This window comes from Protomyctophum parallelum (genome assembly GCF_964188405.1).
Source record: "Protomyctophum parallelum genome assembly, chromosome: 1".
Taxonomy (NCBI): domain Eukaryota; kingdom Metazoa; phylum Chordata; class Actinopteri; order Myctophiformes; family Myctophidae; genus Protomyctophum; species Protomyctophum parallelum.
The window spans coordinates 34849297-34873323 of record NC_139697.1 but is presented as its reverse complement, the minus strand read 5'-3'; the positions used below and the strand labels follow the sequence as shown (position 1 = coordinate 34873323).

Here is a 24027-nt window from a genome sequence, read left to right as displayed (position 1 = left end):
TTTATTTTACAACAAGCAGCCTACACCACAAACATAGGCCTATAAATGCATGTATTCTACTTCGAATCGTTACTCATGTCCAACACCACTGGTTACATGCATGGTTTGACGTCACGTCGCCACCTGACGCTCCTCACAGGACAATCCCTGATTCCCTGCGCGTCTCTGTCCAGGCAACCACACTGAGGCACAAAAACAAACTGCGACTAGACGGGCGTGAGCTCTGTTTCAATCTTCACCGTTTGTTTTTCTTTCGGGATTAAAACAAAGACTTTGTTTGAAGTAAAGAAAGCGCTTCAAAAGACGCGTGCAATGTATGCTCGGGTGCGTTCTCTGCTGCTCCGACAGTAACGCGAACTATGACAACTTTAAGACGGTTATAACTTATTGTCGTTGTTGTTAAACACTTGTAATAGCCCATGTTTGTTTCTTTTCGGCTGCCGTTGTCGTCACTCCACGGGACGCGCACTAAAACATGTTCTAAACATGTGTCGTAGCCCAGGACTACTGTCGTTGTTGGTCAACTTTAAAGTTTGGTAAAAAAAAAAAAAGAAGCTGTTTTGAAGATTTCATACTGGCTAAGTGAGCATGGGTGCAAAACAAAGCGCTCCCGATTTTGATGGTCGAACCCGGGCTTATTCCAGTTCGGACCTGCCATCTGGGAACTCTGACGGGGCGGATAGGATTGGATTTAGATACACCAATGGGCCCGATGGACCACGAATTCGGTACACAGGAGGAGTCATGGCCAATTCTGCTGTCAACATACCGAACAATAGATCAGCTACACATGGCTTGGACATGGAGGAAGAGAGAGAACTGTCCATTAGAGGAGGGCAACGACTACTTATTGGATCCCTACCGGCTCACCTATCCCCTCACCTGCTAGGAGGTAAGAAAACAGTGAGCATGGCAAAGAGGACTGCAGTCTGTAAGCCTACTGTAGCCTACTTACTACATGTATAATAGTTTACACAGTTGGTTGATGTAACAGTTTAGTTCTAGAAAAGGCTGCTATGTTTATTATAACAATGCTTGTGTCTCTAAACTTTTCTTCTTCCTTACCACCATTCCCTCCCCTGTCATGTAAAACTGGGGTGTTTATCAGTGAGGCAGAGAAGGAAGAGAAAATATGTAGGTCATTAGATAAGAGCTTCCTTCTGGTTACCCATTGCCTTGAAAACACACACACACACACACACACACACACACACACACACACACACACACACACACACACACACACACACACACACACACACACACACACACACACACACACACACACACACACACACACACACACACACACACACACACACACACACACACACACACACACACACACACACACACAGATATTCTGACCTCATTTAGACTCTTTTGTTTCTCACTGTATGAACACTGTACACACACACAAACAGACACACAGAATCACAGTAGAATATAAATCATGTGCTGTTCTTTATCTAGACTTTATCTAGAGACCCTGTGCAACACAAGCTGTGTTAACAGATGGTGGGTGTCAGGACACCAGGGACTTAGGCCTTAATAAATTACTGACAGACAGACAGACAGACAGACATGACAGACACAGACCGTTTTACAGCACAACCTATAGTCGCCTATAGTTTCTCGGAGGAGGAAGTCTATTACCGTTCTTTAATTGTTAATTACGCCACAAATAACCATTGCTCATTAGATACACATTTGTCATGATGACTCTGCACATCTGAGAGACAGGTCTGCTTGGCCTGTTTCACATAACCAATAAGACCATGGCATACCAATGTTGCCTTAAAAATTGTCGAGTTTGCAAACTTAGGGATAGACATAAACACAAAGCCACACGTTGTTGGAGCTCAAAAAGAAAAGAAAAAAGTAAATTACAAAAGCAGCAAATGTTTCAGCCCTTGACTATCATCAGTGCTGCAGCCGGCATGAAGGTTCTCCTAGGAACAAATATAGATATACAAATATAAGGTGCAATTTATCAGTCAGCTGACGTCCCTAAATGGACGTGATGTAGTTCCTTGTCCAAACAGACAGCACCACAACTATACGTCCAGCAAACAAGCCATTCTACAGGACTGCCGAGTCACAAGAAAATAAATCTAATTATGTGGACATGCAGCCTGTGTCATTGGTCATCCATGATGTCTATGACATAATATATGACTCCAAATGTTGGCAAGGTTTCAGCCTGAAAAGAGACGGTTTGACATCAATTATGAAATTAAATTAAAATTAAAATCACACCTGTGTGAACAAGTCAGGGGCGCTCATATCATCACATCATCTCATTTCAGCCAATCACAAGTTTTCGACTCGTTTGTGTTTACACAAACACTCAAAATTGTCCATTCATTGTCAATGGCATTTTAATGTTTGTGTAGGACAAAGTTTGTGCGCACACACCAAAAGCTGGACATAGGAGGGACTAGCGCCCTTAAAAAATCACTTTCATCAGCGTGCATACAATGCGTTTGGTCCAGCTCCAGGCAACACACGCACGCACACGCACACACACACACACACACACACACACACACAGTCACACACACACACACACACACACACACACTCACACTCCCTCTAAAGCTATACGCTAGCCCCCTGCACAGTCAACCATGCCGTAAAAACACACAGAGCATAAATGAAAACAAAAGAAGAAGAGAACACCCTGTCCCTCTAGTGTTGTAGCCTTTCTAGCCCAGGGACATTGATGTGTAGGTAGGTAGGTATATCATACTGTCTTGCCTCTTAAGTTTGTCTTCTACAGATGCCCCCAATAGCATTACTAGAGGAGTATAGTCATATACGCCTATACATACAGGTATCATAGTATCTTGACTTATCTATGGCAGCCTAGGAACGCATTGTATATTGTACAGAATTGTGTTGCAGATTAAACCTTTTCATAGATTCATAGACAGCACTATCAATGTGTAGCATTGACTTGGATTAATGTTGATGTGTTGTGTATATTTTCCACATAAAACCTCGAAACTTTCACTTAGTCTGCTCTTAATTCCCTCTACACCAAACCTCTTTGCCGAAAATAGCGCGTGTGTGTGTGTGTGTGTGTGCGCGCATGTCACCTTATTTCTAATCAACAGTGTTATAATTTCAAACATGAGTTAGTTTTTATCTCCACTGTCGGGTGGGCTGCCATTATACCCTGTTAATCTTTGCTCAGCTGATAACACACACAGATGGGAGAACAGCAGAATGTGGGTGAGGGGAATATGGATCATATCATTACGTCATCTTATTGAATTAATTGATGAATTCGGCATAGCTTGTCATAAATAGAGGCTGCAGTGAGATGACGATGGAAGCATCCGCTCACTGTTATTACTAGAGATATTAAGCAGGGGCTCAGCAGCAACTTGTCACAGAGAGTCTCTGCTGGAAATTGCAGGAAACATATAAACACTCTGTCCACAATGACTCAATATATTGTATCATCATCAGCATCATCATCAGCGGGATCATCATATTCGTAACAACACAACACAAGCTCATGCAATTTCATGTTAGATATCTAATTTAATATACATTTATAGTGCAATTTGATGGTCTAAGGTCAAGGTCAAATTCTATCATTGTTAAATACATACTTTCTGAACTATGAGACTGATTGCATTTGTCTCAAGCCATTTTAATTCCCTGCATTAAGTGTCCATATTGATGAGGTATAAGATGAGGTTTAGTTGAACTATACACACAGTATATGCAGTTATGCACACATCAGCTTGTTTACAGACAGTTTACTGTTTATGAGTGGACCTGCCTGAGCATGCACGTCCAGCAAAACACAAGATAGACCTTATCTACAGTAGCCTACATGTATTGGCCCACATTCTCTCTCTGTGGAAACTATGACAGATGGGAGAGATGTAGCATAGTGGAGAGTGGAGATCGAAGCTTCATTTTATGTGTAGCTCTATAAATAATAATGGATAACTGAAACATTCAATGAAAATAACAGTAATTCAACAAAGTATGGATTAAACCCTCAGCATTGTCGACCTGTCCCTATGTGTTCTTCCCTCAGGTTTCCACTGTCCTGTGTGCACCAAATATGTGGATGCAGATGAAATGGAGAAGCACCTGTTCGCATGTTTCACTAAAACAAGCCTCTCTTACAATAGTAAGTACACTACAATCTATAGCTTGTTAACACAATAGTAAATGGAGGAGAAACACAGAGAGAGAAAGCAGAGACAGCTGGATATCTCTAATTTTAAACACCTTGCATAAACATCATAAATCATTTTCTCACCATCACCCGACTAGAATAACTGGATTTATTTTCTTTACTCAACCAAAACATGTGAATATCAGAATATCTTATGAAGAACAGAAAAACTAAAAGTGAGAATTTCTCTCCATGTCTTTCATGGCATATGGACAGTATGCCTATAGTTACAGTACATAGTACAGTAGTATAGTGCAACTGGACGTACAGTATGTGTGATCTCATGTTGGGCACAGATGGACATCTTGCTTTTAGTTAAACGGGAGTCACCAATGCTGGGCTCTGGACCAATGCTTGAAATGCACATTTTATCGATGCTAAGATTCAAACCTCCAAGATTATTGACCATTATTGACCATTATCACACAGCAGACATTTTTGCCGTATAGACCTTTAGGAAAAACATTCTGACGGCACCTTGGTGCCCTATGACATTTGTCTTATGATTGTTAAATCAAATGGCTATTAGCTTACAGCTGGTTCAGCTTATATACATGGATGTTACGTCGTGTGGGAAGCACCCTATGATCCGAAGGAGCATTGGTCCGAGGTGCGCTGGGGGTCGGGAGAGGGTTGGGGTTAGGTTTAGGTGTCTGCCCCGGGGGAGGTTAGGCTTAGGGTAAGGGTTTGAGGTAGGTTGTCGATCGGACCAATGGACCGTCGGCATATTGACGCGGACCCGCATCGTGTAGCCCCATACTGTATGTGACCTCATCCATCACAGTAGCTTGGGATTCTTGTCACCTAGCGTTGCCATCCAGCATGGGTGTGATACAATGTTGGAAAATACCCCTATTCACCCAGCATGGCAACAATCCATTCAATAACTAAAACTTAATCGAGCAGTGATATTATGACCCGGGCCAAGGGGTAACTTGAAGAAGAAAGCAAGAGCACTCAGTTGAGTAATTCCACAGGCCTAGGGGTACCAGAGCACAAAAGAAGACGAGGAGACGCAGTTTAAAAAGTTAATTAGTATAGATTAAATAATCAAATAAATAATCTAGGAATAAACAGAGGAGGTGTGGAAATCAGTTGTGTAGTGTGGGTGAGAGTGTTGTATGTAACATAAATGTTGGCTGAGGTGCAGAGGACACCGGAGAACTCACCAGTTTACCGACTCGCTGCCGTTTAGTGCATTTTATATTTACTCCACCTTCATTTAAATTGCATTGAATTGAGAGATAGAGACTAGTTGTTTAGAGTTTAAACTAGATGAAGTGGGAATGCTAAAGTAAAGTTTAAACACCAAAGTACCGAAACAATGTCATTCTTTAGTAAACAATATCCTACTATCATTGGTATTCACATACTCAACTTTTTATCATTGAATAGCTGACCATTTAATTGCACAAAATAATTTGTTCACTTTGGAGATGAACTATAACATCTGTGGGTTTGACATATACTACACTGATGAAGACAGCATGTTAGCATAACGATGAAGAATTTCGCTGCGGCGAGTTGGAAAACTGGCGAGTTCTCCGGATACCGGTGCAGAAATCAAAGATGTGCCAACGGACAGGCTTTAAAAGGGCACCCAGCGCCCAGATGCTCACAGTCACCAATTTCACTGATGGCGTTCATCACACTGCTCCCCAAGTCCTAGGGGGGACTGCCCATAACTCCAGAGTCCTTAACATCCCATCCCATTACTCTGACTATGTGGCTTCACATGCAGTTAAAGTTAGAACCAATGACAAACACAGAATGAGAAGAGCAAAGCAAACGCAACTCAAGTAAAATACATAAAGCCAACTACATACAGTATAATACAGGGGAACCGTCACAAGCAGCCATAACTGAGTGGATAAAGAGGCCGTCTAGGAATCAGAAGGTCCCCAGTTCACCCCCGGCCTTCCCAGCCGGTGTGTCAAAGTGTCCCTGAACTGAACAAGACACTGGACCGCTAACTGCTCCCTACTATGCACTATTAATAGCACCCACTGCTCCAGTCCTAATAGTTAGGAAGGGTAAATGCAGAAGACTCTATGTGACTATATGAACGATGTATAGCCTCAGCCTGTGAGCAAGTTCAGGCAGATATATACTCAAATGAGATATGCACATCCTCAGGGGATTACGTAACTGTGACGCGTCACTAGCAGCTGACCAATCTGGTGGTCTGTTTTAGCCTATCATTCCCATTGTTGTCAAACATCACTATCGCTGATGGAATGTGTTTCCGTGCTGAGTGCTCCTACCGCTGGCCATCCCAGCTCCACCTGTAAACGCTGGTGGAAAAAGTACTCACATTGTTTTACTTCAGTAAAAGTATCAATACTAAAACGTAATAATAGTCTGTTACGAACAAGTAATCAAACTTTACTTGAATAAAAGTACAAAAGTAATGGCATCAAAAGTAAGAGTAGCCTTCTCAAATGTCCCATTTCACAGGTGTGTAATGTATTAAAATCATCTGAAAGTATAGCAGATCTACAAGGTAGAATATAAATAGCCAGAATTACGGCTGAACTGGTTAATGTATGTTTTGTAATAATAAATCTACAAAGTAACTAGTAAGTTTTCAAATAATTGTAGGTGAGTAAAAGTATAATATTTGCCTCTGAGATGCAATGGTGTAGAAGTAACAGTACTGAAAACTGGAAAGACTCCAGTATAAGTAAAATGACCTCAAAATTGTAGTTAAGTACAGTGTATTAATTACTTTAATTTACACCACTGCCTGTAACCTCCGTTTTCCCCCTGGGGTGTGGTTGTGATATATCTCCCTGCTCCCTTGTCTTCTAATTGTGCTGAGCAGGGAGTAATACGTTGCCAAGATCAAAATATTCATGGTCAGTCGACCTGTTCTTTTTGTCTTTCCCAGAGGACATTCTGTCCAAAGACTCTGGGGAATGTTCTATCTGTCTGGATGAACTGGAACAGGGAGACACGATTGCCAGACTGCCTTGCCTCTGCATCTACCACAAAGGGTAAAACATTTACTAACCAGCGGGTAAATCTTCACCTTCACCCCAACCTGTTGTTGGGCAAAAGAATGCCATGTTGAATAAAAAGGCATTGCTATGATGCCAGTGACAGCTAAAAACTAGCCCCCAATGCTCAAAATGACAATATTGTGTCTCGTTTCCATGTTGAACCCCACTGTGAAGCCTTCTTCTTTAAAGCATCCCCTTCTGTTATTTTTCAGGTGCATAGATGAGTGGTTTGAGGTGAATCGCTCATGTCCAGCACATCCCACAGACTAGAGAGACTGCTGCATACAGTTGGATCTATACAGTATGTCACTGCAGTCTCTGGTAGACCCTAGACCTCATCTGTCTATGCCAGCTCAGCATCAAAAGGTTTCTCAGGGACTAATGCTGCACATTTATCTGGATCACCTCATGGAAGAGCAAAGGGAGTTTGAGGCTATTGTACTCATGGAATATCTTCCGGGGACCAATTTATTTTCTACGTACTATACAGTAGATACAACATGTTCGTCCAGCTACGTGCTGGAGTGAGTTCGTTTTTTTTACTGGAAAGGTGCACTCAACAGAACGCAAATCTGCACCACGTGGCATGCAATCAGCAATGTAGGCAGTTGCATTTCTACCTACAGCCATGAAAAAGCAGTGCAACATGTGTTGTACATTCATTGGGCCCGATTCACCAAGGAAATGTACACCCAGGTGTAAATAAAGTGACTAAAGGAGGGTGTATATTTCGGTACGTTCAATCTCACGTGCCATTCACCAAAGGTGGCGTACTGAATTAATTTGTGTGTATCGCATGAGTGTAGCTCATTTCGCCTCTTTCCCCAAGCGTTTCGCCTGGTGTAGTAGAACATCCACGCCCGTTTTAGCTCCATATAATGTAACCTCGGGAATTCTAACGTGATGACGTTAAAATCATTAAAACCCCATTAATCATTAAAAATGGTCTCACGACCACGTTACTATCATGGTTAGAAATGGACAGATCTACAAGCTATAGGCCTACAGCGCGTCAGCAGCAGCAGGTCGCAACGCACCACAGATCAGCCTATTTTGGCATGCTATGGATCCATTACACGTTAATAATAATAAAGTTACTCTCACGTGTATGATGAGAAAGAAGTTAATTTATTTAGTTCAATCTCACGTCTAAATGCTAATAAAACTTGGCGAGGATATTATAAAAGCCATTTCTATTGAACAATTGTTCACTCGCCTTTGCAGAGGTAAAGATATATCCGATATTCTTTTTTATCAGAGCTTATGAGGGGAAATCCGTCTTTTTGATCAATATAATTTTATCTCATATTATCTCTATTGTCTTATGTCGGAATGCCTGGGAAAATGGATGTTCTGGACACATGACACAGCTATATTTCCTTGTCAGATCAGATGGTAAGTATAAGTAGAGGCATTCATGTGATGATGTCGTCAATACATAATAGCCTATTGATGAGCCTAAATGAATCACAGGACATTTGGAGTTGCCGAGGCATGCATTTGTGGCGTTCATGATGTGATCAATATACAGTAGCCTATTATAAATGAATACTCACGAGAAAATGGGGGCGCATCTGTTCCCAATGAGGCAGCCTGCTCATCTCACCATATCACGCCTTCAACAAGCTTTGAACTGAGCAGATTGGACAGACTGGCCAAAACATCTTTACAATGGCCACTTTCCTGATCTTCGAGAGCCGATTTTATATAATATATATTATTATTATTTACCGGTATATGTGTTGACAAATGTTGGGCACATACAGTACATATTTTATTTGAGGTTTGGGACTATTAATTAATTCAGTATGAGCATTCTAAATACATATACGCGAACCTCGATCCCTAATAAGTCAGCCTTGGACTTGACGTGAAAATGGGCACAGTATACGCTCAAGTCACGTTAAAAGAATAATGATGAATTCCACACCTAATGCGGGAATGGTCGGAAATCTCGGTACGCTCATATTTTGAGCGTGCCGTACAAATTGCTTGATGAATCGGGCCCATTGTCTTTACAGTCTTCCTCTCTCTCTCTCATACACATTTATTGTCTACCTCTCCATCTTTCTCTGCTTTGACCATCATCTGCACCCAAAACTCTGTAAAAGTAGCTAAAGACTGAGTTAAGAAAGCGAAAGCTCGGAATGAATTGAATGTACATAGACATTACTCATAATTGGGGGGGGGGGGGGGGGGGGTTGGGTATGTTGGGTTCACGTTGATGAATGTATATTTTGTTATTCTAATGTCAGCTTGCACCAGTGGATGGTGCAAGCTGACATTGTATGTAAAGTAATTGGCTAGTTATGGTACATCCCATAAAAAAGATGGACAGGAGCATTGTTGGCTAGTGGATGGCTTGTACCCTATAAACCGGAGGATCATTGCTCCACGATTATTCATTTCAAAAAGTGACATAGTAGACTTTAAATATATTTGAGAATTGAGGTCCCTTGGCCTGCTCGCAGTGTGCACAAGACATATGATGCTGTCATGCTGATTGGCCTAGCAGTATGACTGCTGAGGACAGAGGTGAATGCATGATCTCCTGATGGAGATGAAAAACATCAGACCTGTCTGAAGTGAGTGATTCAACAGCGTTGGTACCCTAAACATAGGGACATACATAGGGATTAGGGAGGGACGGACATTGCTGTTCCTTGGAGTGGTTGCACCACTCAAAAATGATATACTTGACACTCCACCTGCTGGGCCAAGATGGGATAACACAACCTGGAGAGGCAACCAGAACGACTTCACTGAGCAGAGGGCTTGTACTGTACACACCACAATGGCGTGTACACAATTTATTTCCAACAGACTATAAGGTTGAGGTTCTTGCATGAAGAATGGCGCACAATGTAAATAAGCACAGAAAATGAGCGCCCTAGTGTACTGCAACAACTGTTTTAAAGTAGGATTTGCACACTTATCTCTGAACAGTGTATACAACAGTATGGACTCCTGCTCCCCACTTGGTTTTAGTCTTTCCAGTGAGCAAGGTGGGAAAATAGACCCTTAATAGAATGAGATGGTTTAAGCTTTAAGGAATGACTATTTGGGCTGGACGCACCACAAATGGTCCACCTCAGTGTAAAACCAAAGTAGTACAAAACTAGAACTGCACTCTGGCGAATGCCTACTTGCTTGTTGCACACCAGTAGTGCGCAAGCAGAGTGCGCAAGTACTGGTGACGTAGGCCTATATGTCGATCAGTGTCGGGTGGATTAAAGGAAATGCCTCTATGTATTGGTAATTTGTAAGTTGATTAGCGGTATACTGTGGTTACTTTGCGTATGCGTATGTATCGTAGCAGCATATGACGTCAGGGTATAACTGGTATGACTAGCTCTCAATGATGACGTAATAAAGATGTGGATTAAAGGACCCAATGCCAGGGTGTAATTGGTTTTCGATGGTGACGTAATGACGATATGTTTTAGTGTCGGGAAGATTAAAGGTAATGTATATACTGTAAATGTATGTAATCTGACACCACTGCCATATCACAAGCACAAATAGTCATTACGTCATACGCTGGCACGGCGCATACGCATCAAACAACGCCCTGGATGAAAACTATTACTTGCGCGCTCTGCTTGCGCAAGTAATTAATCGAAATAAACGTCAAACTCTTATTTAAAAAAAGAAGAAATAAATAAATAAATCTAAACAGTGCCATACTATGCTGCTATGCAACAGCTGGAATGTTTTCCTGTAACATTTCTTTCATTGTATTCTCTCTTTGTACTGTACTGAAGTGCCCAAAATAAACATTGCAGTCTACCCTAGGTTTTTGTTACTTCACATATCTACCCCTCAAGATATGTTTTGATATTTGTGCATAGCAAGTGGACATCATATTCACATAACAAGAACAAAATGGCCTAGAAAAGGAATCTGTGACCCTCAAGTCAAGCTGAACAGCGAAACAGCACAGCAAATGAAAAGGCGTGTCAGTCAGATTAAAGTGAAAGCGTTGCTCAGAGAATGAAACTGCATTAGAAAGATGGGGCACGGCATTGTGAAAATACTAGGATGTACACAGACACAGTTTAACAATATTGTTAAAAGGATAACACAAAAAGCTCTAGGGGCTTGTTCCCATTTGTGTATTCAATTCAGAGACATTTAAAGACAGATATTATACAATTTAGGCATTTTGCAGACGCTTAAATCCAGAGTAAAACATGTAATACATCAGATACATGAAAAATAGTCATCATGAATCATACGTAAGCTAAGAACCTATTGTGGAATATCTATACCAGCAAGACACCCTGAGTGTGAAAAGCAACCTCGCCTAAGAGGTCGCCATGAAACAACAGAGCTTCTTAATACGGCAGTTAAGAAGCAGGGGTTAAACTATTAATCTATTAATCAGGGTTGTTGATAACGTCCTAGACGTCCTCAAAGGGGCATACGCCAATCCATATATGGAGATCTAGGCCCTAGATCTTCAGATTCTAGGGGTTTGATGAGGTCAAATCAACATATAGAATAAATTCTGTAGACCATATATGGAGCAACTGACTGATGGGAGATGCAGGTTTGCGACCTATGGTCTAATGAAACTATGCATGTGTCTACATAAAATGCTATCTAAGTTACATAGGTTTACCCTTTGCATATGCCTGTAATGTCACCAAGGCTAGGCTATTATATGATGTCTTGTTAATAAATGACTATAAAAACCTATGCTATGAAAACCTGAATCTCCCGTTTATGTGCCTCCTCGTATATGCCTCCATATGTGGTCATGCCTCGTGACATCACGCCTCCATATATGGCCGTCTCCATATATAAAGATCACGACACTGACAAACCCTGGATATCTATACATGGAGAAGACTGGATCATCACCTAGATCTGCACATAGTATGGCCATAATACCTCTACATCTGACCTCAAACCCTTAGTTCTCGGAGCTGACCTGTTCTGACATTGCATTATGTTGATCCACCTCCACCCGTCCTTCCTCTTCGATGTCTCCCTTTTGACTGATACCTGTCCATTCAAACTCTAGACGGGTTCGCCGCAAATGCATTAGTGCATCCGGCAGCCGGCGAAAACTTGAGTTCTCTACACGCCCAAAAATTAAGGCCCGGGCCTACCTGGGCCTTCATCAAACCCTGTACACTCAAGACACTGCCTCGCTGCCACCCTTAGATTTCCCTATATGGAGCTGACCTCTTCCGACATTATATATGTTGATCTGACCCCCCATGCCAAAGCACCAGCACTCGCCCAGCAGTCTGGCGTCACCCAGGCGGATGCATGCCCAAAAGGGCGAGGTCACGTGCACTCGGGTGCCCTCAGGGCGTCTTACTGGTATTAAATTGATATCTATAAATGCACCAAGTCTGTGTGTACACGCATGTATGTACGTCTGTAATCCAGGAAACTCAAGAACCGTTTGCCCCACCGATTTCTAATCTGGCGTTAAAGTTTAGGACTCTAGGAATAGATACAAATTGCAGACAGGTGCGGACAGTAATGGTGGTTTTGATTTTCAGAAGGAATTAAAGGAGTCACCATTTTTAATTTGTTGCTGGCATAGCAGTATGAATTTGACCCCATTTTTGGGCAGAATCTGGGTTGAGTGAGATCAGTGGAGCTAGCTCTGGTGTTGAACCTTGAAAGGTGCATGGGTATCCCCGTTTCCTTGCATATCTTGAAGACCAGGCCCAATAGACCAATATATTTTACAAAGTTCATGTGACAGAGTATGGCAAGTTTATTTGTATAGCAGTTCACACAGAGATAATTTAAAGTGCTCCGATTCAAAGCATGAACCTTAGTAATAGAAATAATGAATATCCGTTTCAAGGCCTTTATGTACAACTAAGTCTATTAATAATAGACTTGGAGCAAGTCTATGAATGTGTGTAACATAGAACATAGTTAATTAATTCCCTGACTTTCTTACAGAACAAAATCTTAAAGCCACACCTTTTTCTGGAGTCTTGGTGTCAACTGTCAAATGTATACATAATTTGATACACCGTTGACTCCATCTGGTGGACACAATAAGTACCTACACTGTCACTACCATGTTAATCTACAGGAACCTCCCAGGATATTGGATTTAAGGTTTTAAATTATAAATCATACCATTGAGTTGGTTGTTCCATTAAACAACTACGTAGATTTAATTTTTTCACACAGTTGTGTATATTTAAAAAGAACAGGTCCGAGTGATTTTCTAGTCAGTGTCATGTGATTTTTGTACTACATGCTGCAGTACATGTACAATGGTTACAGAATTGTACACTGTAGTTTCCCAGACAAAATGTATTTATTTAAAATTGTCAATTCTTAAATAGTAGCTTACACAAAAAAACACATTTAATTAAAATGTCAAGATCACATGACCATGTTTATTTATAAAACAAAAATACAATATTGTCCCATAGGACTGGTGGTGAGAAGCAAGGCTTGAAAAGTAGGCAAAGAAAAACTTAATTTCTGTCTTCCACAACTCTGGGTCCAAAAGACAAAACATGTATCAGGAACCAACTGGACTCCAAAATGTTTTGAGGGGAAACAACATCAATATCTGTATTTAGTGGAATAATCCTTAGGCGATACAACAAGACCTCGTCCTTTTCTTGCACCTCTGTACACAGTTTCAACAATGTTTATCATCTCCTGTTTGTCCTCCATGGTCCAGTTGATCTTGTTGTTGTTGCCAGTACCCAGATCAATCATGATGTGCTTGTTCCTGGAAAACAAAAACATTCAGTTAAGTCATTTAATCTTTAGCAAGTTTCACACTCTCCATGAATTCCCCTTTCATTCCCTCATACAGACAAGATGCTATGGTTCATACGTTTTTTTCCTGGCAACTCTAACAAGTGAATAAAGATTATATAGATTAGGAAAATAAAGATTAGGGATGTTAAGCAACACAACTTCTGCAGCTGCACCATTATGGTTATAATTTGCAGACAATTGGACTCGAGTCATAGTGACTCGACTCGAGTCTGACTCGAGTCGCATATTTGACAACTTGCGACTCGACTCGGACTTTGAATGTAAAGACTTGCGACTCGACTCGGACTTGGAAAGTAAAAGACCAACGAGACTTGAGACTCGACTCCGACTTGCTAGCCAATGACTCCCGACTCGACTCAACTCGAGACAAGATGACTCGTGACTTGTTTTGTTTCCGTACGGTATTTGAATACAGTCGGTGGTGGGCTGCGCATAATGCAAAGCAACTCCACTCGCACACTAAGGCAAAACCTTTATTTTCACCACAATTAAGTAGATTGAAAAGTTGCTTCCTACCTTTGAGTTAGTGTTGCTGAAAGACACCCAGATCCAATTGTATATTCCATATTTCCATAATGTACTAACTAAGTGTGAAGTTGTGTCTGTGAACTAGTGTCAACATGGAGGCACACAGTGACAGTTGTGAGCATGCACAGATTGCACTACCTCTGCTACAGCGTACAGGGTACAAAATGTCCATTAGGGGGAGCCATAGTATACAGTGAAATACAGTGGGGAATATCTATTGATTCATTGATTGAATACTTTATTGGCAGAAATGTAATCAGTATAGGGTACAGTCAAACACTGATCAAAAAGGGATCACTGAAAAAAGTCCTTGCTGTCTTGTTTCCATTCGGTCCTGGTTAATCAATTCATAATCATGACAAGTCACATGACAAATAACAAAATTAGAATTATCATAAAAAAATAAGATATGTAGGCCTGCAGGTTGGGGAACAAAGAAGGAGGTGGGGGTAGTCACTAGACATAGGTGGGGGGGGCAATCTTTTTTGGCTTGACTTGCCCACAACAGAAAGACTTGGGACTCGACTTGGGACCAAATGACTTGGGACTCGGACCTGAGGGTTGGATTGACTTGGGACTCGACTTGGGACCAAATGACTTGGGACTCGGACCTGAGGGTTGGATTGACTTGGGACTCGACTTGGACTTGGGACCAAATTACTTGGGACTCGACTTGGACTCGGACCGGAGCAACTTGAACAATTGTCTGATAATTTGCATCAAAGCCCTAAAAATAAATAAATAGACTTTATTCTGTAAACAAGCGACTCAGAAATTATGTTAGACAGGTGGAAAACTTTAAACTTGTAGAGTGACTCATTACTTTACCTGGGTAGCCTGGCCTTAGCTGGGTTACATCTTCTGAAAGTTGTACTTGAATGTTGACATGAAATAATAATCCTGTTTAGGTTATTATAAGCGACTTTGGACTTATTTTTCTGTAAAATTGCGTGTAAATATTTTGGGCTCATTCCTAAAGTGTTTTTTATTTTGGCTTTAATGTCGTTCAAACCAGTGTTTCTTAAAGTCATTTAAACCAGTGATTCTCACAGATTTTCATGTCAAGGACTCCCAGATTAATGTATTTGTCACAGGAACCCCCATACAAGATTAGTGTTGTTGTTAAAATGTTTCAAAGAATATTCCACATTGTCACACTTTTTTTTCCCATGATTGTTTTCAAAATAGCAGCTCTTAAAAATATGGAACAACGTGCGTCCCGTATCAGTTATTGCGGGAATCGTCTTTGTTTCCAAATAGAGAAAAGTGGGCGCTTACCGCTACAGACAATTGAGTTAGGGCATAGCCGATAGCATAACCGATAGTGCTGCTGCTTCAGTGTTGTTTATAAAATAAAGTATATTTTGTATTATTGGGCTTTGATGCAAATTCTAAACATATGGATGCAGCTGCAGAAGTTGTGTTGCTTAAAGGAATGCATACGTTCTCAACTGCTGCGCTGCCAAATCGATTTTTATTTTTTGAGTCGAAAAACAAGTTGGACAAATTGTCCATTTGTCAACAAGAACACAGTCAGCTCAGTTTGCAGTCGGTTAATCTACCAACTACTTAGCAATTATAAAGACAATGTAACAGATTTACTGAAAAGATTTTTTTTAAGTCCAGATTATGAACCACAATGTAACTTTCACGAGCTAGTTATTTTCTGGTTACACACATACACAGACAGACACTTATGACCGGCTTTCGAGAAGTCACCTGCCACATTTACCATAAAGTGCTGACCTCTACAAAGCCATCATAGCTTGAGCTTGAAGATCTGCTATTTTCGGTGAATGTTCCCACCAGAATAGGAACACTAGGGTTAAAGTTGTAATTCCCCAAGTGACACCTTGAGCTTGCTTGTTAAAATCGAAATCCAAGAAGAATGAAAACCATGTACATTGAAATGACATTTAGATTTTAAGACTGCTTTACAAATGGAGAAGTCAAAACGGTTTAGCACTTTACCTGAAAAAGAACATGACGGTGCAGGGGTCATACAACTCGTACATCTTGTTGAAGTCAGGCACTTCTGTGATGTCCACCAGGTACATGACTGCAAAGTTCTTCACCTGGCAGAATGTTTGTACAGTAAACTGAAGTCAGTATACGGTTCATGTTCTCAAAACAGAATTATTCACATGCTCATTGTGAATGACAAGTTCAGTCAACATTATAGTGCCGCAGAGGCATACAACACAAATTAGTAAACTGGCAAATATTTCTAACTGAATACTTAATATTCAGCCATGTTGAGTTGACAGTTGAATGATTATTGTAGTACTCTCTTGCATAAGATGGCTAGCTTATTTGTGTGTGTGTGTGTGTGTGTGTGTGTGTGTGTGTGTGTGTGTGTGTGTGTGTGTGTGTGTGTACGCCAGAGATAGATAGGTAGAGTGAGCCAGTCAGTGAGTGGATCAGTGAATAGATAGATAGCTTAAGCTAACCTTTTCAGCTATGCTGTAGAGAACTTCATCCATCTTCATACAGGTTGGGTCCCAGTCATGACCAAATCGGATTACCAGGACTCGGTCCTCCTCGGACAGAATGGCCTGGTCCACCTGCCAGCCGTTGTGGAGATGTTGGAGCATGTACGACATGTTGACCTCCTGGTACTGTCCGTTCACACACTGAAACAAACACTGTATTCACACACACACACACACACACACACACACACAATCATTAGGAAGCACAGGTTACTGTCAGAATCTGAGGGCATCACATGATTGGTTGAAGTATGTATTAACAGTGTGCAGAATTACAGTACATTTCAAGCACAACTCAATACAAAAAATGTTTAACTGTGGAAGACACCATAAAGAATTACACTTGTTTACAATAGACATCACCAGACATCTTTCTCTACCAAATCATACAGTAATGTAGAACCAATTCATTACAATTCAAAATAAAAAATAACCTTCTTGATTCAGGTTTCGTGAGGTAGGGGATTGAAAACTTGCAACAAAGGAGGGGAAACAAGTTCGATGAATGTACACATACACTGAAGAATGTACGCAACGCGTGGGTTGTCCGGGTTGTCCCAGTTTTTTAACAAATTGCAATTCTATTATGAACTAGCCTCATCAATAAAGGATTTTAAGTTGTTTCACCAAAGAGTGCCTTGTTTTTTCCTCTTTGTTGTAAACCTTCTTGATTCTTAGCTGGACAGTCAGCTTGTTACATTAGCATTAGCTAACGTTAGCTTGTTACCTAAAGAACATTCTGCAAACTAACGTACACTTAGTGATTTTACGAAAACACTTACCCCAGATGAGTAACTGGCGTTAGATACTGTAACTATGTGAGCTAAGTAATTAGGAAAAAACGCCCCAATTCATTCGAAATGTACAAATAATGAACGACGGCTAGTGGAAGTGGACGTATGTACTATGTATGTTGTTCATTGACGTTGTTGTATGTTGTTCAGCTACCGGAAGTTATACCGGTATAGAGTTGGTGGCATGCTTATAGGCTCGTTACTGCCACCAACTGGACTGGAGTGTGGAGCAATGGATTTAGTAAACTTTCAACTACTAGACCGGTGGTGGAAAGCCTGGTGAGGGAGGTTACTAGACCGGTCTAGTAGTTGAAAGTTTGCTAAATATACAAATATACGGTAAGTGCTCTATATAAGACAAAAGGCTTGAACCTCAATAATAGAAATAGTGTTTCCAGGACACAAGGCCTTTATGTGCAAATACCTAGTCAATTAGACTTGGAGCAAATAAAATCATTAATGCCCTGACTTTCTTACAGAACAAAATAAAGCCACACCTTTTCTGGAGAAGATATTGTTGAAGCCCTGTAGCATCTTCTGTATTGATCAGGGTCTTGCCCTTCTTTTTTTTTTACCACACAGACATTTCAACTGCCCTTAGATGCAATCCGGTATGCCTCTGTCCATTTGTACACAGAGTCTTTGTAGTCTTTGCAGCTTGTGCCAGCGGTGGCCAAACGGTTTGCGGAGCGGTCTTGATATCGGAAGGTCGCTAGTTCGTATCCCCGGACCGGCACGTTAAAATTACCACCGCTGAAGTGCCCTTGGACAAGGCATTGAACCTCTACCATGAAATGTTCTATGAGCAGGGCCTGGCTGTAAGCAAGTTCTTGAGCTTAGTCCAGTTACCCTGGGTAAACATAGTACCTTTCCTTTTCTTTGCCAAAGGACGATCAACAACCATCATTTGTAGTGCAGTTATATATGTACATGCAGAATCTTATTGAGATTACTTTAACCACATGCATGAACCCTCTCTATTCTGGGCATGTCAATGGTCCAAGTCCAACATTCGGCTTTTTTCGACAAAGAAATGTGGCATTCTAGGTCTATGGGAAACCCTGCTCAATGAAATATAAAGGGTTTTAGTGGTTGAATATTTCCAATTTTCCGTTGTTGGTGATATTGATAAATATAAGAGCATTGATTGAACACCACCCAGCTCTTAAGATGCTAAAAGAAAAGTGGATAATATAGTGAAGTATTACTGATACTCTGATAGTCACTTTTGCACTTCTCTGGACTCATGATGAAAGTTGACTAACTCAAAAGAACAATGCTAGACATTTCTGGTGCTCCAGTTGGTCTGTTAGGGTTTCTTAATTCAAGACATACATTCTTTCATAAATTTCATTACAAAGTTGTTCAACATCTTGTTGCATGTTGTTAGGCCAATATAACTCTAATCAGCTTGAGTCCCCATATGATAACACATATCCTACAATCTGCAAACTGTTGTTGTTAATCAAAGAATGAACTAGAAAAAGTGCCCTTCTGGGCACAGGTCTCCAACAGGATTTCTTCCTCAGCCTAGTGGGAATATGCGTGCACAGTTTCATCGCAATCGGACGGTGCGTTGAGGAGTTGTGGCGATTTGTACAGCACTCCTGTGAACTTTGGAAGCCAATCTTAACCAATCAGGATGGAGTGTGAGAAATCTGAAAGACCGGTTTCGTTGAATGGCTCTAGAGAGACTGTGTACCAATTTGCGTGATGTTTGGACAAAATCTGTAGGTGTACTGTGCAAAAACTTGTTTTGCACAAAGCGGCCTCCTGGTGGCGCTATAACAGGCCGTTCTGGAAAGTTTGGGGCAGAGGTTCATCGTTGGCATCCAGGGAGTGTGTGTGCAAAATTTGGCATCGGCCGGGTTGTTTTGCACAAAGCGGCCTCCTGGTGGCGCTATAACAGGCCGTTCTGGAAAGTTTGGGGCAGAGGTTCATCGTTGGCATCCAGGGAGTGTGTGTGCAAAATTTGGCATCGACCGGGTTAACGGTGGCCGAGATTAGCTGTTCACGGACACACGGACGGACACACAAACGGACGGACGGAGTGCAAAACATACTCTCCCCACATGCCTTCGGCCTGGTGGAGACAATAACAAAGAATCTAAATCTAGGTGTTTGATGGAACAGCCAATCCAATGGTATAAATAAATCAACAGCCTACAGTGTAGATACCTATTGTTTCCACCAGATGGAGTCAACGGTGTGTGCGTGTGCGTGTGAGACTGACTGTGTGTGTGTGTGTGTGTGTGTGTGTGTGTGTGACTGTGTGTGTGTGTGTGTGTGTGTGTGTGCGTGTGTCACAGTGTGTGTGTGTGTGTGTGTGTGTGTGTGTGTGTGTGTGTGTGTGTGTGTGTGTGTGTGTGTGTGTGTGTGTGTGTGTGCGTGTGCGTGCAAATAGCCTGCCCTGAGTGTGCGTCTCTGACAGAATCAGGATGGTCAAACTTGACCACTCCACCTACACTCTGCAGTGATTAACTACGGTTGTTAGCTGTGTAACTGAAAGAGTATGACCCGCTCCACCCCCTACCTCCCCCCAAAATCTTCCTACCGCCCTCCCTGCCTACCTCCAGGAGAGTTGTATATATGATTCATTCAATGAATTCAATGAATTTGAATTTCATGCCATTCAATGTTAGTGTTTGGGCAAACATTAAAAACTGGCCATTCATTGTCAATGGCATTCAATGTTTGTGTTAGTACAATGTTTGTGTTTACACAAACCCTCAAAGCTGGACATAGGAGGGGCCAGCGCCCCTAAAAAAAAGCAGTCCAAGTACAGAGACAACTCAGGCACCCAGTCAACAGGGTTGGAGTGATTACAGTCTGTGGCTAGTAGCCTAACAACCTGCCTGAGGAAATCAAGCTTGCTAAATACATTTATTTAATTTAATTTTAAATACATCCTTATTGCTTTTTATAGTTTTATTTTTAGATTAATCACATGCCTGGCATTTAATTGGCCTTTGTGGACTAATAAAGTGGTATTGTATAACTAAAAAACATACTTTATTAAAAGGTATTTCCATAAAGAAATTATGACATTTTATAGTTTGAGTCCCTTAATGTTTTTATTTCTTTTAGGTTTTCTTCAGTTTTATTTTAAACACGTACCTTTGTTTTGATATTATATATATTTATATAATTAGACATTTTATTATATATTATGTGCAAACAAACAAAACATTTACGCAACACTGCTGATAGTGCTGTCAAACAAATCTACGATGCGTCATGTCCATGTCATGTCCACTCACGTAAGCTTAATAGCCTGCAATCCATTACTCTGCCAAAGAGGCATGGTGCAAAAGATAGGTCAGAGGCCACTGTTACTGGTTGGGTGTGATCATCATGCATTCTTGTTTCCTATTAATTAATCAGCTCAGAATGGGGGGGGGGGGGGGGTCTGGAAGATCATGGGTTACAACTGAGGAGCTCCTGTCTAGACATTGTAATAGACCTAAGACATTCACTGAGAAGGTGGAGTTGTATACTACTGTATATACGGCATATAGGGGACTACCATACACACATGTACATATATACACTGAAATTTGTGGTAATCCAGGATCTGTTTTCCACTGATAGTGTTTAAGTGGATCACTACAAAGAAAGGGCAGACAGACAGTAAGGATCATCTGGGTATCAGGGGAGGTTGTGTTGGCATACATCCATGATCCATCCCTTCCCACTCCCCCCTCCTCTCTCTGTCTCCATGTGGTTGCCCACAAATGGGGGAGGGTATTATCTGCCACAGTCCGGGAGAGTGGGAGTCTCTTCCCCCCCCCCCCATCATGCTGATCTTATTGTTATTATCGTCTAGAGTAAAAAGGCATCTTTCTCTGCCTTTGTACCAATGTTGAACCTTTGCAGAGCACGGAGCACATGAAGCGTCATGATGAAAATGGTTGACAATATTTGGACTTATACAGTATTATTCCCAGGTAGCTAATATACAACCCAAGGTTGTACCGAAGTTCGACTTCACTTTAAAGCACAGAGTGCAGAGAAACCACTGCTCCTCTAGAGTAGAGATAGGCTCTGCCTCTGCATATAGTCAGCAGTGTCTTTCAGCCCCAGGCGTGGTCTGTTCCAGTTTATACTAAGCACACAAGCTACTGCGTCTGTGCACCAAGATCCTAGACAATTGGCACTATTTTGCACTGTTATTTTGAACGTTCTTTGTCGGGTGCTTTGCGGCTCAACAGTCTACTGTATAAATGTTTGCAGTGAAAGAAAAAATACCCCAGAAGCTTCTTACATATGCAGTGATGTGTGAAATGAATTCAAATCAAGAGACCAAATAAATATATGTTTACATGTACTATATCTGTATAGAAGTGCGCACGCATGCACGCACACACACACACACACACACACACACACACACACACACACACACACACACACACACACACACACACACACACACACACACACACACACACACACACACACACACACACACACACACACACACACACACACACACACACACACACACACACACACACACACACACACACACACACACACACACACACACACACACACACACACACTCTTTCCTTCCTCAAATTCCTTCAGAGAATGCGGAATGAGGGGCGTGAGAGAGACTTTAAAGATATGAAAAGTCAGATATGTCAAACACTAAAACCACTGAGAGAGAGAGAGACAAAGAGAGAGAGCGAGAGAGAGACAGACAGAGAGACAGAAGGAGAGGGGGAGACATTTTGGCATGGAGTATGACTCAATTGGGTAGATTTTGAAGGTGCGTTTTACCAATGGAAATACATAAATTGGCCTCGCTCTGCGCACATTCGTATTATGAAAGGCATATCGGCCCGTGTTGAACGCACTGACCCGTGTTGAACGCACACACATTATGGCTTACCGCGGTCCTGAATATTTTAGCATTGTGGGAGTGTCCATATGTTAATTATTTTCGCTTTGCGCAATTTGCTATTAAGCCCCTTGACCTAAAGACACTCAGCGCATAACGATTAGACGTGGGTCTGACCACCTCATAAACGCAAAAAGCACTGTTTGATTTGACACTTGAGCGGCTCTGGGAAGCTGGTAGAGTGTTGCCATGTCTGTTTATTATAAGCGGCTTATTTTTCTGTAAAGTTGCTTTCTGTGTGGTTGTTTTTCTTGTTTCTAAAGTGGTTATTTGGGCTTTTCTCCTAATGTTGTTTAAACCAGTGATCCTCACACAGCACATTCCGATGTCAATGATCCCCAGATGAATGCATTTGCCCAACTAAGGACAGCTAATCCAAAAATTAAATAAAAAGATTACTTTTGAAAATAGCAGATCTATACCAGCTCACAATGCATCACATTCATTCATTAAAACTATGAACTCTGACTGCAGGGGGATATATAATGATCATTATAACAATGTGCAAGAACATATTTAAAAAGAAGGAAGAACTTTATATTTGTGGACAATCAAAATATGTTTTTTTATTTTAATGTGGTGTCATTCAAATTAATCTGGATATGGCAGACTCACTATTTAGAAAATAAAAACATGGCACTTCATTTAAAATAGGTTACAGACCCCTGTTATATGCGCTTATTTTTATAGACCTATTTACTTGTTTCTATGAGACATGGCAGTTTTGCGTCTTTAAAAAAAAAATGTTGAGATTAGAAACGGCCATAATTCTTTCATTTCTCAACCTTAAAAATAAATAAAAACATCTCCATAATCCGTGGGAAATAATTAACCCAAATGTGACAAAGGCATGTCATGTCTTCTATGGTGCCAGCCTGAAGAAATGTCATACCACGATCCCCAAAGTGCGCATTCCGTATGTGACATCAGCTGACTGGTAAAGAGAATAGTACGGACATGTTGATTGGGTACGTCTCAAACACGCCTTAAACACACCCATGACTAATTCAAGGCCGTTTTGCGCACTCCGCGGGGTGTCAAAAGCGCTTCTTAACATGCCCAAAATTGCAATATGACATACTACACGCCCCCAGATCATAATACTGTAATTAGATTAGTAATATAGAAGTAAGTAAAATAGAAGTCCTAAATCGACCCCAATAAGTTAAGTAGGACCATACAGATTGGAACCACATCAAATGTTTCATCGTACATATAAAAAGTGCACGCACCTCTCCCTGGGTGTCTTCTCTCATATAGGCACTATGAGAGAGGACAGGCACTTGACAGGGCTGTTTATGCCGTCCAAGGAGACACAGGG

The 24027-nt window shown here is 41.3% G+C and overlaps 2 protein-coding genes across 2 annotated transcripts; one reads left to right on the top strand and one right to left on the bottom strand.

Moving 5' to 3' along the window:
- Positions 1-203: 203 nt before the first annotated feature.
- On the top strand, positions 204-8214 carry LOC310865080 (E3 ubiquitin-protein ligase znrf2-like). The gene is made up of 4 exons (XM_083774075.1): positions 204-892; positions 4061-4156; positions 7095-7200; positions 7419-8214. Exons 1-4 carry the CDS (start codon positions 589-591, stop codon positions 7474-7476), a joined length of 564 nt encoding a protein of 187 aa, XP_083630201.1. The 5' UTR covers positions 204-588; the 3' UTR covers positions 7477-8214.
- Positions 8215-13445: 5231 nt separating this feature from the next.
- txnl4a (thioredoxin-like 4A) lies at positions 13446-17944 on the bottom strand. Its single transcript, XM_083774081.1, has 4 exons — positions 17789-17944; positions 16965-17159; positions 16486-16589; positions 13446-13933 (listed from the first exon to the last, which is right to left on the bottom strand). Exons 2-4 carry the CDS (start codon positions 17115-17117, stop codon positions 13762-13764), a joined length of 429 nt encoding a protein of 142 aa, XP_083630207.1. The 5' UTR covers positions 17118-17159; positions 17789-17944; the 3' UTR covers positions 13446-13761.
- Positions 17945-24027: the final 6083 nt, after the last annotated feature.

Bases quoted from the DNA above. Each gene is read 5' to 3' on its own strand.
- LOC310865080 (XM_083774075.1), top strand. From the start codon at position 589: ATGGGTGCAAAACAAAGCGCTCCCGATTTTGATGGTCGAACCCGGGCT. The intron at 893-4,060 runs GTAAGAAAACAG...TTCTTCCCTCAG, and splicing joins ATCCCCTCACCTGCTAGGAG to GTTTCCACTGTCCTGTGTGC. The intron at 7,201-7,418 runs GTAAAACATTTA...GTTATTTTTCAG, and splicing joins CTCTGCATCTACCACAAAGG to GTGCATAGATGAGTGGTTTG.
- txnl4a (XM_083774081.1), bottom strand. From the start codon at position 17,117: ATGTCGTACATGCTCCAACATCTCCACAACGGCTGGCAGGTGGACCAG. The intron at 16,590-16,964 runs GTTAGCTTAAGC...ACATTCTGCCAG, and splicing joins TCTACAGCATAGCTGAAAAG to GTGAAGAACTTTGCAGTCAT. The intron at 13,934-16,485 runs GTAAAGTGCTAA...TTTGTTTTCCAG, and splicing joins ACCGTCATGTTCTTTTTCAG to GAACAAGCACATCATGATTG.